Raw genomic sequence first — 15536 nt, 5'->3', positions numbered from 1 at the left:
AAAAAAACAAACCCTGGTACCTGTTGTCCTAACGGGTAATGTGGCATATAATTAATGGTATAGAAATATAGTGTCCACATCTCTCTTACTTTTCGTATTCTAACTTCACAGGCCCTTCTATCAACTAACTCCCTGGGATCCACGTGGCTTGGAACAAACGAAAAAAGGCTGTGAAACAGCCAGGGACCTAAGGAATTACGTTTCACAAAGAAAAAGTAGAAGGGCGGCGATTAGATTAGGCAAGGTGGGAAAGTGATATTGGCAGGTAAAGCATTGGAAAGTTACAACTTGGGTTATTTTTTAACTGGAATCCTACAAATGGCCAGCGTGTCGGTATCTCACTCTCTAACTTGTAAATGAACTTCAGGTTCTCTTTAGTTCGGGAGGCTGCTGAATCTGAGAACCTGGCGGCAGTTCAACGACCCCCGCCTTCAGGGTTCCCTGGGGGCATCTTGTGGCGAGCCTGATTGTCTGGGGCGAAGGCGCAGGGAAAGCACGTAGTCTAGGGAGCGAAAGCCGCCGGCCCCCAAATCAAACACAAACCAGCCTTGCTACCCTTGGGTGGAAACTTCCCTGGCCTCAAGCGGAGCGGGAGGGGGTGGCTGGGCGGCGGTTCCCCTTGCGGAGGCAGAGAACCGCGCGCACGAGATTCGGAGCGCGCAGCGAGCGCGGCTGCCGCCTCCTCCCCTCCCCGCCTCCGCTGCCTCCTCCCTCCACTCGGCCCGGCCTCCCTAGATCCCTCCCCTAGTTGCTGGCTTCGGAGGCAGCAGCAGCGGCAGCAGGCGGGGAGGGCGTGCGCCAGCGGAGAGGTGTCGGCAGCGAGGAAAGGGAAGTTTCAAGTAGAAGGTCGTCCGTCCACCGGTGCGTCCTCCTGCTCTCCTACGGCAGCATCATGGCGGAGCTAAGCGGTTCGCCCGTGCACGTCCAGCAGCCCCAGCAGGCGGCTCCGGTGACAGCGGCGGCGGCAGTCCCGGCGGCCGCGACAGCAGTGCCGGCCCCGGTGGCGCCCGCGGTCCCGGCCCCGGCAGCACAGGCCGTCGGCTGGCCCATCTGCAGGGACGCATACGAGCTGCAGGAGGTTATCGGTTAGTGCAGCGGGCGCGGCAGGGCCGGCCCAGGCTGGGCACTGAGGCCGGGTGGAAGGCGCGGCCGGGGGTGGGAGGGGGCGCGGGATGCTGGGCTCGCCTGCATGCACACTCGGAAAGCAGAGCGGCCGGCTTCGGGGCCTACCGGCTTCAACAGTTCTTTTTTTTTTTTTTTTTTTAATTTATTTGTTCGTTTGTGAGCAATGGTGCTGCAGGAGGTGGCGCGGCGGATGTGACTCGCACTGCAGACAAGCCGCATGCTGCAAACTTTTATCTCCCAGATCGCCGGGCGGAGTAGGGGACCCGGCAGCGCCGCATTTCCCTCCACCCGCGCGCTGAGGCCGCAGTCCGTGGCCAGTGGCCACGCGGGTAGGCAGCTGCGGGAGGGGTGGGGTTGCGGGGGCGCCGCCCTGGGCTTCCAGCGACCCCGCCTCGCGTCCCCGGGGACCCTGTGGGCGCAGCCGCGCCGCTGCTTTCCAAGCTCCGCACCTCTGCCCCTAGTCAGCAGCCTCTCGCCATGGGTAACCGAGCTGCGTAGAAGTCGCGGAGGCCCAGGTTCTTACTCGAGGCCGGGAAGATGCTGGCCTCCCTCCGTGTCAGCCACTGCTCCAAGTCTGCCGTGTAACCCGGCTCTCCGCGCCGCCCGGGTACCCGCCTCTCTTGGTGCTGGGGCGCGCCGCCTGCTGCCCAGCCCGGCAGCCTGGGGAAAGCAGGCTCCCTGGCCTCCTGCCCTGCTCCGGGCAGATGCTTTCCTTTGGTACAGGGCTGAGCTGCGAGGGTGAAACCCGAGGCTGTCGGTGTTCTGCTCCCTTCCTTCGGTGCCTTCTAGTCGGCTCACAAATATCACCTTATCTTACATTTTTAAAAACCTGGCAAAGTCGACCGGCGAGAAGCCAGAGTTACTTTCCTTGGGCCAAGCACGTGAAGGGCCGGGAATTTGTGTTGACCCTTAGAACCTTCCCTATTGGATCATCCCGTTTGAGAGGCTTGTTAAACCCAATTAGGGAAGCCTCCAAATCTAGCGCGCTCTCAGCTTCTAACCTCAATAGCGCTGGAATGGGAATGCTGCCTTCCCTTATTTGATAGTTAAGTACGGTAATGAAAAAGGGATTCAGAATATTTATCTTAAATACTTTTTTGCTTTTCATTAAAAAATTCTCCAACCCCCTCTTTCATTAGGTGTTTAAACAAGCCTTTATCACTTACTACAGTGTGAATGAAACAGTGCAGACAGGAATTATATATATGAGAGAATGATGGGCAGAACAGTAACCTAGGATATAAAAGCTTCAAATAACCTGAAATGGCATGTCTACAAAAAATTCTTTGAAATTCCAAACCTTTCATGACTTTTTTGCCACAGACTCTCAAGGGATGAGTCTTGGTCAGTGCCTGGATTAAGTAACTGCAAGGGTGTGGGAAAGCCTTCGGTATTCAGTGAAGATCCCTTCAACCTGGCAAATAAACCCCTTCATCTTTTTCGGTTTTACTGGCAGCCCTCAACCCTCCCATATTCTGCTTACATTAATTGTACCCGGAATAGTCATCCGTCCTAGGACACATTTGGTCCTTTAGTCTTTGCTGCCTTTGCCCAGGCTCGTCTGGAAGTGCCCATCTTTGTAGTGAATCTCATTCACCTTCCAAGGCTGCCACAGTGCATGTTCTTGAGAAACCTGCTTCTCCTGAGGCAAAGTAGTGTGCTTCTTCTGCCCCTCTTTTTAAGTACCTTATCGCCTGTAACCCCATAATTTTTGTTTGCTCTACAGAAGCTGAGGGTCTTCTGTGTCCCTAGCATTGTGCTAGGTGCTGGCAGTATAGAAATTAGTAACAATGGTCCCTGCCCTCTTGGACTTCAGGTATTTATGTAAATGATTCTACAGGATGTGAGGAGAGCACAAAGGAGGGAGTGACTGCTAGGAGAAAGAAGGAAGCAGGATCTTCCACTGAAGACTTGAGCCAGATTCTGAAGTCTGAGTAAGAGTTTGTGAGACGCTTTGTTATTTCTGTTGCTGCCGTCCCTAACCACCTGTGAACTCCAGGGCGGTGTTATTTAACCCTCTGTCTGCAGCTTGTAAGGATGGTCCACAGAAGTTGAATGATGCTGTCTACCCCGTAGTTTACCATAGGGGAGGGACCAGAATTTACTTATAATCAATTCATATGCTAATTTTGTTAATTTTTAGGGTTAAAATGTAAGCTTTGTCTTTTGAAAGCCTCAGACTTTTAGTTAACCAGTTTTATGAACTAATGAATAAACTCTTATTTCAGTTTAATTTAGGTGATGGTATTAATCACAGGGCTTCTTTCGGCTTGCAGTAGCAGCATCGGTAGTTATAGTTGGTCAATTTAATGATAATCAAAAGAAATTTACCTCAGGAATTTGAGAATGGAAACCCCTGCTCATTATTTCTATCCCGATTTTTTCACGTTCATACTGTGGGAAGAACTTTGCCATGTTTTAAATTTATCTTATTTTTTTCCAACTAAAGAGATGGCCTGTGTGGATGACAAGTTATGTTGAAAAATCAAATTATTGGAATAGGATTTTGCAAGGGCTTAATGTGTATAGGGAATTACAAACCCATTTCCATTTAGTGTGTAATGCTAGTTGAGTAATTAAGAGTGAATGTGGTTAAGCACTTTTGCTTAAACATTACATGTAGAAGTTAGTAGTTCAAACACTGAACCAGTTTGGACATGAATGTGGACGGACAGCCTTTGCCTCTCCCAGCCAAATAGCAGGTGACATCTGATAGGGCTCCAGCAGTGTGAACTGTGACCAGCAGGAGGCTCAGATGTGCCAGAGCAGAGGGCCAAGGTGTTTTAACTTTCCAGCATGTCAAGGAGCACTTTTTTTTCATTTCCTTCTGGGCAGAGGTTGGGGCCTCAAGATTGGGACAGAATAGGTTTGCTAATATCCAAACAAAGTAGGTTCAGTTGTCTGACTTTTGTTTTAGAAAAAGAAACACAGGGTTTTGCAAGTCTAAAAATAAAGTTTCCTCTTTGTTGTATTGTTCTTGTGTTGTAAAAGATCAATGGAGAATTTGTAATGCTCTTAGGGGTAATCTGGTTCAGATAATTTTACATAACCTAGAAATGATGTAAACTCTGGGAGGGAGATTTATACTGAGACAGGGGTTAGCAATGTTGTGAAATTATTACATTTTCTTTTACCCATTGGTATTCCTGTCTTTGTAGATTTCAAATGTTTATGTCTTCTATGGGAGTAACTGCTCTTCGGAGGCTTCCTAACTTATTTATACTCTTCAGACTCATTCATCTTTGTTCCTCACCTCTCCCCGCATCTCACCCTCAAGTTCCTTTTTACCCTCAAATTCCTTTTTCAGAAGTGTAAGGGGTACCCAAAGATATACCATCTGAAAACTTAGTTTACTTGTTGGTGATAGTACTACGATCACCTTGATTTACTAAATAACAGAAGAAAAGTGAGCCGTGTACAGGATGACTTGGGCATCCCTAATAGAACCGAACAACCACAGGGGGCCTTTCTGCCAAAGAGGGGTAGTCACTGCAATATCAGTTTCTGCGTTTGAATCAGACAGTTCCAGCAAGGGCTGTCACCTGTGCTGATTGTCCTCAGAGAAGCCATAAATACACTTGTGCCTCATAGTATGTTTGATTTCCTTAGATTTTTTACAGGCTAAGCCTTTCTGTAGTTTTGCACTTGATTTCTCAGTGTTGTTGCGCGTTATTCTGGGTGGGCACTTAGAATGACCTAGAAGTAACACCTACTGACTGTGGAGTCCTAGTGAACAAAAAGAATTTGATTCTAGACTGCTAGCCACAGTTTGAGGAGGGCTCCTTTGAGTACTTTGTTCAATTCTCTCCTCCAAGGCTTTATTCCGCCATTCAGGTGCAGCCTCCCCGGGCCCCGCTAACAGACACTCGGCCAGGTCTTCCAGGCTCTTTCTTCCTGAAGTGAGACCCACAAAGGTCAGAGTGCGCCCGCTCTGCTCTGGGCCCTAGGAGGCTGTGGTTTAGGGGCCGGGTCTGGTGTTCACCATGATTTGGAGGGATCTTAAGGACAGTAGGAGCCACGTTGGGTGTTTGAAGGACCTCAGATGGCCAGAGCACCGAGTGTGTATTCTGGCCTCTCAGATCTTTCCATCCGGCTTGCTCAGCTGCTGCGGCTCGTTTGTTCGTTGGGCATTTTGTTTTTAACCAAAAGAGGCCTGAGTTGCGTAGCCTAAAACAGGACTTCTGGTTTTCACATCATTGCATTGTACTTTTGGTATAGAGAAAAATTTATGGAGAAACAGTCTTTTTGTATTTTTAAATCATTGTAGTAAAATATATAAATACACATAGGATTTAACATTTTGGCTATTTTCTAAGTGTACAGTTCAGTGGCATTAATTACATTCACAACAGTAATGCTCTTAAATGGGCTCTTCAAGCCACCACATGGGAAACATCTTTAAGTAAAAAGAAAGTTATGGTGGAATTACTACGGTCCTTGCTTTATTTATGTATTTGATTTATGATCAGTAACATTATGAAATTTTCCCTGAGTGCTCGAGTCTGTCGCAGACTACATTTTTGATGGTATTTGAGAGTAAATTAAAACACTGCAGACCCTGGAGTCAGAGGGCCTGGTCTATTTCATATCTTGGCAATGGCAGTCACTGGCCTTGCGACCTTGAGCAAGTTACTGAGATGTGTCTGCATGCAGATCCCTCATCTATAACACTGAGATGATAAAAATAGGATTGCGAGGACTGAGAGAATGTAAAGCACTTAGAATGGGTCCTCCTGGCACAATGCGTGCTCTCAATTAGTCTTAGCGGTAACTGCTATAAACTGCATTTGCTAATCAGATTCAGGTTATCAGGAGAGAACACAGTCTGTCTCTGGCAAGATTTTGGAGTGGCTTGAAGTTTCCTCTGCTGAGCTTCTATCAGGGAGGAAGCGGGTGCCTGGTAGTCTCCTCCTTCCAGTGGGTGGCGAGAAGGTGGCTTTCAGAGGCCCGCGTGGGACTGGCTTCCCCTCGCACCTCTGCACCTCTGCCTTGGGAGGAAGCTGGAGAGGCCTGTGGAGCTCCTGGCGATTTGGACAGCTCAGGGGTTGAGGTGCCAAGTGGCCCTCTGACAAGTGGTGAGAGCATCCTGCGGGAAGGTTGTTGGGAGGAACGGCCCATTATGAAAAGGCTCTGGGAACAACCTGCTAAGACTGCACTTTTCTTCCACCTCTGAGTTCGCCCTGCGGAGGCTGCCATGCTGGCAGGAAATGCTGCTGACTAAAAGAAGTAGTCACTGTCCCAGTGAGTGAAAGGACAGGGGCATTTGTTTCCAGATAAAGTCATCACTATTGCTCCCCTGTCTCCTTCCCTCTCTGCTTTCCCCTCAGCTTATAAATATCCTCAAGTCTCTCTGTCTCTCTCTCTTATCTTGAACAACAAAAGAGAACAAAACAAGACACTCTTACTACTCCTTCCTCTTCAAGCTGCGACCTTATCTCTTTCCTTTCACACAGCTGAGCCCTTTGAAAGAACCTCCATTCACTTCTCAGCCCACTGCAACCTGGCTTCTGCCCTCTGCTAAGAAACCAAAGTTGCAGGCTCCACAGTTTCTGTGACCCTTCTGTGGCCAGAGCCAGTGGTCACGGCAGCCTTCTCCATTTTCCTCTCTCTCTGTAGGACCTGACACCATTCTCCTCCTGCTTTCCTCCCTGACCCTGCTCCAGGATCCAGTTCTCTTTCTGTCAGAGGCTTCCACCACCACCTACAATGCCGAGGGTCTCCCTGATCTTTGGATCCGTGTGTGGGCTTCCTTTTATATGTCTTTGCTTAGAGATTGCACAGAACTTCATACTCAAAATTAAACACACTGTCTTTCCACTTTTGCTTCAATCTTAATTCTACTCCTTCAACATTCTCTATCTTCCTTCCTTAAGACCCTCATATGGCAAATGCTGGTCATCCTCCACTTTCCCATCCTCCTCCATCTCCCACGTGTAATTGGTCATCAGTCCTGAATATTTTGCATACTGGATGCCTTTGCTCTGTGTCTAACTCTTCCTCTTGGCCATCACCAGTTTAGTCCAGGCCCTTACCCATTCTTATTTGGATTATTTGTAATGACTTCCTAACCAGGCTCTTATCTCCATTCTTGCGTCCAGCTCTAGTATGCATGGCTACCAGAGTGATGCTGCTGTACCAAAATTTTTCTGTTACCCTCAGGCTTGAACACCTTCAGTGGCTTTCCCATCATCCCCAAGATGAACTCTGAGCACAGTGTGTCAGGCCTTTTGGAACTGTCTGTTGCCTCCCTTTCCAGTGATACCTTGTCATTTCCATCCTCAGCACAGACTCCCAGCCAGTAGGGACCTCTTGCAGTTGCTGAAATGCTTCATGCTTTCCTAGCCTCTGCTAGGTAAGTGTTCCCCTCCTTGGAAAACCATTCCACCACCCTTTCCTTCCATTTTCACCTGTTTAGCACAGAGCTCTGTCTCTCCTTTTGCCTCACTTTTCTTGAAGTGTACTCTGCACGTGGGAAAGTGTACACATCATGGACGTGTAGCTTGTTGCATGCTCATGAAGTGAACACACCCGCACCCTTTTAAGACTTGGAGTAAATGATCCCTCTTCACAGAAACTGGCTCTGCCCCTGAGCCTCCTTCCCCTTTGGCCCCTGCTCTGTCAGGTGGTTCACCCCCATAGCAGTCCTTGCAGTGTGTGAAAATTGTTTGTCTTCTTGCCCATCCTGGCGCTAGATGTTAATTCTTAATCATCTCTTGCCTCCATACACTCCACCCCACATTAAGTATTTGATAAATGTTTTCTGGATGAAAGTCTGAATTCTGGGAATACTCCCTCCTTATGGAAGAGGAACATTGTCTGACTTCTAAAATTTTGCCTTTCTGGTTCCTGAAGATTTGCTCTTGTCCATGGCTAACGATGATGCCTATTTACTTGCATTTGGACCAGTCATCTTATAGCAGAGGTGTCAAACTCATTTTCACTGGGGGCCCATCAGCCTTGCGGTTGCCTTCCAAGGGCCGAATGTAATTTTAGGACTGTATAAATGTAACTACTCCTTAACCAGGGGCAAGGAGCTCAGTGCTGCCGCTGGGTTGAAACAAGGTGCTGGGCTGGATAAAACAAGGTGGAGGGCCGGATTTGGCCTGTGGGCCTTGTGTTTGCCATATGTGTCTTAAAGGGTTCTGTGTAAAGTAGCTCATTAATTTTCCCAGCTCGAGAGTAAGCATTTGAGTGCTTCCAGCTGCCTGTGTTGCTCAGGCGGGCAGGCAGGCAGAGGTCAGCTTTCCTGGGGTTGTCGGACTATGAGGTGGCCTCTCTGGACTGAAGGACCCAGAGCTCCCTGCCATGGCTGTGGCATCCTTTTACTCAGGCGCTGCAGAGCAGGATGGGAAAGTCCCAACACCGCTCTGCTCTTCTCTAGAGCTTCCCTTCTTAAGTATACCCCTGCTCTCTCTCTGGTTTATGTGTTTATATAGAACCCAACCTTGAAGAACTCTGTGGGGCCTCTTGCTGTGTAGAAATGAAGACTGCTGGAGAAGGTCAGGGGTACAGGTGAAACAGGAGCAGACTAGACTGTCAGGACAGGTGGTTTTGAGAGGTGGTTATAATGGCAGGAGTTGTATCTTTGTAAATGGTGAGGGACCAAGGGTGATAGGATTGGTGTGGTACATGCTAAAACCATAGAACTGGGTCTTTTCAAGTGAAAACCAATCTATTAGGTGTTATAATTTGTTTGTGGTCTGTCTTTTGGGAATTTTTTTCTATTTAAAAAGAATTCTCATGTCATCATGTGGCATTTTACACCCCCACCCCCACCTCAGGACAGTTTTATTTAAATTGTACCAAAGTGACTCCAAGATGGTTGGAGTGATTCAAGTGTTCCAAGTGTTTCTTTCTCCAAATCTGCTTTGCATTGGTCAAGCTTTTGCTACTAAAGGAGAATTCAATATGTTAATTAAAAAGGCATTTTAGATTTGGCTTAACTGGGAAGCAGAGGAGAAATAGCAGTCCTTTAGAGAATGGATTGGCAGTGCTTTAGCTCTACAATTGATTTAGGTAAACACTTCGGAAGCTGATGTGAGTAATGCTGATGTATTTCGAGTTTCTTCTCACTTGCCAAGCAGTTACTTGAGAATAAAGTTCTGGCTAAGCTTTAAGAAACTTCTTGGATATTGAGGAATTACATGAATTGGCCTTTTGAGCTGATTGTGTATTTTGATGTATGGGAAAACATCATTTTAAGGGAGTTTTATTTGCAAACTTCTTCCAAGTCAGTGGCCTTTATTGTAACTCTCATAGGCCCGGTACTGGGCGCGCTCATGCAGTTCTTCCCTTAGGTGAAAATACACATTTTGGTGGTTTGTACTGGGTTCCAGGTTCCCAATCTTTAGGACCTACTAGAGAGAGCCGCTTACCAGAAGGACTGGTACGACAAGCAGAGACTGATGACTGTCTGTCGTATGAGTGTTAGATCTTCATTTGCTGAGTATTTTGAAGCCAGTGACCTGTGACAGTTGTGAGACTTCTCACACTCACCGTACTGCTGGCTGAGGTGTTAGCAGAATTTATTTTGCAGAATTTGTCAGCAGATCTTGTTTTGGACAGCCAGCATCGGTTTCTGTGTTCCAGTTGTTTTTGCTCCTGCCCTGTTTAGTTTGGAGATTGAAAAATGGTGATATTTTCTGGCTTGGTGCCTATTGGCCTATCTTGTGTTGCTTATTTTAATTTAAATTATCTGGTCAGTTTGTCCTCCCTCCCTTGATCCTCCCTCCCTCCCTTAATCCTTCCTCCCTCCCTTGATCCTTCCCCACCCTGCTCTCCCTCCTTTCCTCCCTTCTTAATTGGCAATGGCACCATCCCCTTTGCTTAATTGTGAGGTGACTTAAGAAATCGGGGAGAGTGCTCAGGAGAAGGAATGGTAGGTCCGTACTGGTTTTTATAAGTCAGCTCCTCAGTGAGGAGCCGCAGAAGAACATAGAGGGATGATGAAATTTAATTTTGGAGAAGACTGAAGAGCAAATCCATTCCTGCTCCTTCGTTTTACAACTGAAGACCCTAACAACCTAATTTGAAGTGGTTTGTTGTGGTCCAGAAGTCCTTCGAATCTCAGGCTCATGATTCCTACCTAGTTCCCTGCTTTCGTCTGCTTACATCACGTGGACTCCTTGTTGGTGGGAAGGAAGAAGTTAGAAAAAGCATTGACTCAGTGAATGTTACAACCATCTGGGAGTACCTTCGTCATGTAGATGGTAAAAGTCTTACTCGTTAGAGATGTTAAAGTGATCTTTATCTATATTTCATTCTTTACCAGGCATGTTTATTGAACATGTAAACCAGGTGATATATACACATAAAATAGCTTCATGGCAACCATCATCTTTTGCCTGGTCTGTTACAATACTGTATTTTTAATCTTGGTGACAACCTGTCAGTGAGGAGGAGGAGGGGTGTATGTGTGTGTGCGTGCGTTCTTGCTGGGGAAAGTATTGCGAAAGGTTGAGGAGCAGCGAGGTGAGGGTGAAGACTGCGTGTGAAGTCGATGAGCTTCGTGCCGATCCTCGCTGGAGCAAAGTTTCTGCGCCAGAGCCAGGCCCCTTCGGCCAGGCCGAAAACCTAGGGCAGGGTGGTCGCAGACCGCAGTGCTCCCCGCGGAGTGTCTAGCTTTAAGCTGTGCAGTAGGGTGGCCACTAGCCACATGTGGTTATTCAAATTTAAACTAATTAGAGTTAATAAACGTGGGGAGGGGCGCAGGCTAACTTGACAGAGCACGGAGGATGTTCAGGGCAGTGCACCTACTCCGTGTGATCTTACAGTGGCGGATATATGTCGTCATGCATTCGTCCACACCCACACAAGAGTGAGCCCTAACGTCAGCTGTGGGCTTCGGGCGGTGATGGCACGTGAATGTAGGTTCATCAGTTGTGACAAATGGGCCACGCTGCGTGGGGGCTGTTGGTAGTGGGGGAGGCTGTGCATGTGTGTGGGGGGAGGGGATAGTTGGGAAATTTCTGCCTTCTCAGTTTTGCTGTGAACTTAAAACTGCTTAAAAAAAAAAAAACTTTAAAATAATTAAATAAAATACAGCCCCTCAGTTGCACTAGCCACCTTTCAAGTGCTCAGTAGCCAGCTGTGGCTGGCGCAGCTGAGGGGCTGTATTTTAATTAATTGTAAGTCTATAATTCTCACTATTCTATAAGGTAGTTTATTGGGTAGTACAGATACAGACGATTTCTGTCACCACACAAGTTTTCTTAGCACTGGATGGTCATTTCTCAGAAATGTTAAAAAAAAAAAAAACCTGACTAAATATTGCCGTGATGGCTGTGAACGTCCCAAGGCCCCTCCTGATACCTTGCTGAGGCGGTGCCACTGACTTAGGCAGTGCCAACCTGATTAAAAAATAATCTTTCACTTTTACTCCGTGCTCCAAGTGAAAGCTAATTGATTCATATTTTCAGAACAACAGTCGTTCCTCTTTGTGTGCAGTGAAACAGATACCCCTGTTGACGCAGGGCGATAGTTTTGAAGCAGGAGTTTTTATCTTACTCACTTAACTCATTCGGGGATGTTCTGTCAACACACGCGAATCCTCCCAAATGAAATCCAGTGTTTTCAGAAGTATCAGAATGTTACATTTTTTTAAGAAATCACTTCAGAGGCCTGGGGTTGGATGTGGTAGACAGAATCACTTCGGTTTATCTTCTTTTATGCTGTGAAGAAGGAACTGACTAGGTGTTTTTTTTTTTTTAATGAAATTTCAAAAAACATTGTGAAATTACCTCTACTTAGAAAAAATAATACCTAGCTCAATTTTAGTCACTTAACTCATGTTTGAATCATGGTCCCCCTTCTTTTCCCTTGATTTTAAAAGATTTTGGTATTTGAATAATTAAAGAATTAAAGGTTTAGCCTAAGTTATATGTCACAAAGTAAATAAAATATCCAATATTAAGTCAATACATTAATAGAAGTTCAGAGTCAATAACCGCTGTTTGGATACGGCACCTGCTTTGTTGGGAAAGGGAATCAATGACTAAGGGCTGAAAAAAAAATCTGTGTAAAGAGGTTATTAACTGGATTTAATTTGGGGCATTTCAAGAACAGTCTCTACTTTTTCACACTTAGTGTCCCTTGGGTGACCAGGGCCGTAAAAGAGAGTGTTTTACCGTGCAGTCCTTTACTTTTCCTTGTAGATGCCCTCTGCAGTGTTGGAGCCCGCAGTCCGGTGCCCGACCTTCAACAAGGGCTGTTGTGGAAACATTTCGAGCAGGGCCCGTTCCCTGTTCCCTGGGCACTCGGACGGCTGCGTCGGGCCAGGAGAAGCGTTTCCGTGTAGTCTCACATCATGGTCGTAGGACAAACAGTGTTTCTGGCGTAAGGCAAGATCAGAGCTAGATTGTTTATCTCTACTAAAATAAATATTCATTAGTTGTTTAAAAAGTGTCAGTCTCTAGGGCTAAGAGATAATGAGCCTTCCAGTTCATCTGTAGTTGTCTTCCTGTTTCCATAGAAGCAGCGAGTCTTTTTAAGGGCTATAATTTCGTGTCCTGCTCTTTAGCACCCATTGGAAAGAGACAATATAGGCAGCTTTGTAGCTTGTGCATCTGTTTAAATAGTCTTAAAGGTAAAGGGGGATCGCTGCCGTGCAGCCACTAGAACAGGTAAAAGTTCCAGCCGGGCACGCGTCTTGCCGTGCTTATGGGTGAGAGCCGTTGTGTTTCCCGTGTTAAGAGTGAATTGTTTTCTGTTGTATGTTGTTGTTTTTAGATTAAATTTTCCTTTGTCTCTTAGAGCTACTCGGAAGCAAGAGAGGGACAAAAAATATGAAACGTGATCTTTATGAGGGATGACCGACTTTAAAACTGATCTTATCACAGTTTATTACATATAAAGAAGTACTGTTTCCTTCAAGGGGACATGGTGGAGAGGGTCAACTTATAATTTATAGCTACATTTTATTTTAAATTTAAAGAATCACCCATTTCTATCAGCCCTCCTAATGGAGAAATCAGACTGATTTTCTAATGTGACATTAGTCTGCTCTTACGACATTTCCAGAGATGTCTGAAACCGTTGTGGCCCTACTGGAATACTTAGTTAACATTACAGAACAACTCTAGCCTGAAGAGTGCTGTTAGTTGTTTAAAGTCACATTCGTTTACAGTTATTTATGACAGATTCTGCATCACCACCTCATGGAAGTAATAAGATTATCCAGGACTGACGACTGGGATCACAAAGGGCTGTTTGCCTGGAGGCAGGGGTGGCACAAGCAGAGCTGATGGTGGACTGTGAGGATGCGGGGTAGAGTGGGGGTAGGATTCCCCAATCAGACCCGTAAAGCCAGAGACAAGAGGGGATATGCAGACCAGCACAAGGCAGCCGAAGACCTCACACCTGAGCAGGGGTAAGTGAGAGAGAAAGAAATCAGGGGCATATCCAAGTTTAAAATTTTCGGGGGTTCAGCAAGAGGTCAGGGCACGCAGGGACAATGTAAATTTTTTTCCAGAAAGTCTAGTGGCAGCATTTTGTTGAGCCGGCACCTCATTTGAAGCTCCGCGTTGGGTACCTCGGACACACCGAAAGCCTCAGTTCTCTGAGTGTGGATTGACAGTCTCTGTATCAGCTGTGGGTAGCCATGTAACAAACCACCCTGAAATTTAGTGGTTTAAAATAATGACCATTTTGTTTGCTTACAGTTCTGTGGGTTAGCAGTTAGGGCTTGGCTGGGCAGGGCAATTCTGCTCGTCTCACTTAGGGCCAGTCCATGGCCAGTCCATGGCCAGTTGGGCTGGGGTGACCTATTTTAAAATGCTCTTACTTGTGTGTGTGTGGTGGTTGGTGCTGGCTGTTGGCTGGCGCCCTCCTTCCACGGATCCCTCCTCATTGTCAAGGAGGCTCATCTGTACTTTATTCCTCGCCTGTGGCTGTGTTCTAGGATAGCTGGCGAGGAGCAGCAAGGGCCCTTGAGGCCTAGGCTTGGTAGTCACGTGGTGCCACTCTGCCTCATTCAGTTGGTTGGAGCACATCTCTGGGCCAGCTCAGAGTCCAGGGAAATTGGCTTCCCCACTTGTTGGGAGGAGTGGTAGAGTCACATGGCAAAGGTGCACGTGTACAGGGAGGGGAGGAGTTCTTACTGCCATCTTTGCAAACTCTCTACCACAGCAGCTTTATTTAGCTCAAGGAGGATGAGTGTCATTTGTCATCAATTTAATTTTTTTTTTTAAATTGTGATGCGGGAGCTAAATCTCCAATGACCTTTACCCTGCTTGTGGTAGTGTGGTTGATGATAGTTTTCATAAGCTAACTGGCTGTGTGAACTGTCCATCGGAGTGATTTTTGCTCGAAAAGTGACTTTAGAAATGTATAACTTGCTAAAAAGTCTGAAGGTGTTGATTCTAATGTGATATTTGAAGACCGAAAGGGGTTGTGTGTGTAATGTTGATCCTTCTTAGCTTTGAGGTGTTTATTCCAGACTGACTTATTTAAACCCCAAGACCACATTAGAAATATAGATTGTGTGCATGCATATGTGATTACCTCTCCTGCCACCTAGAAGGCAGCAAAGTCGATCTGTCACCGCCCTAAAAATAACACGTCTGTGTGTCCCTACCTGGTTTGAAGGTAGGCTGGTGCTGAGACAATGAGGAACATTTCTTTACTTTGAAGTCAGTCCAGCAGTATTTTACTGCCAGTTGTATAGTCAGGTTTTTTTTAAAAAAAGAGTTGCTGTCTATTGGGATAAAATGGTGAGAAACCCAGAAATAGTTATGGACAGAATTTGCCCATTTTTCTTTAACTGGCCGTCCACCAGCGGCAGAAATAGAAGGGCGAGAGAGGCGCAAGTGTCAAGTTTCTGGTGAAGCCCTTGTCATTAACGATGTGCTATTAGATGTGGAGTAGGACTGGGCGTTACCTTTGTGAGTTTACAGAGTGAAAGGCTATGTGAGTTGCCCTTCGTTTCAAAACGGAGACAGATCTGTTCATGGATTGGACTCGTGGGGTCCCCTCCTGGGGTTGGCCGACGCCTCTTGGTCACGTAAAGAAGAAAGAGCACAGGGCATTACCTAAACCTCTGAGTGGTAAAAACAAAACAAAACAAAACAAAAAAACCAACAACTCCAGGCTGATCTACTTTAAACTTCCCAAATACTGTACAAGTAATTCAAATGGTCATTATAGAAGATTGTGTAATGGAGAGGGGGAAAAGGGGAAAAGTCTCTAGTTACCTCATCTCCCAGGCTAGGTACTGTTTGAATGTCGGTGTAAGGGTGTAATTTTAAGTGGGATAGGACCCCTTTTTTTAAAGGAAAAAGTGCATTGATATTTTTGCAAATTGATACTTTTTTGCGTGCCAAGAACTTTCACATTTAATTTGTTTAGAGTAAGAAAAATAAAAGTCTTAGATTAATAATTACTTGGCAAAAGAGATTTGTTTCTTGAGAATTTGG

At 46.3% G+C, this 15536-nt stretch overlaps 1 protein-coding gene across 2 annotated transcripts in view; it reads left to right on the top strand.

The window, feature by feature from the left end:
- Positions 1 to 413: 413 nt before the first annotated feature.
- STK39 (serine/threonine kinase 39) overlaps positions 414 to 15536 on the top strand; it is a 271016-nt gene continuing 255893 nt past the window's right edge. Inside the window, exon 1 of one of the 2 annotated variants that reach the window (XM_053918751.2) lies at positions 414 to 1085. In XM_053918751.2, coding sequence (XP_053774726.1) covers positions 893 to 1085 — 193 coding nt within the window. In that variant the 5' untranslated portion in view covers positions 414 to 892. The remainder of the gene's footprint in view (positions 1086 to 15536) is intronic. The other variant, XM_053918750.2, reaches the window with a different exon arrangement.

Source organism: Desmodus rotundus, chromosome 2 (assembly GCF_022682495.2).
Source record: "Desmodus rotundus isolate HL8 chromosome 2, HLdesRot8A.1, whole genome shotgun sequence".
Taxonomy (NCBI): Eukaryota; Metazoa; Chordata; class Mammalia; order Chiroptera; family Phyllostomidae; genus Desmodus; species Desmodus rotundus.
The sequence above is the reverse complement of the archived record's forward strand: the minus strand, read 5'-3'. Positions and strand labels throughout refer to the sequence as shown.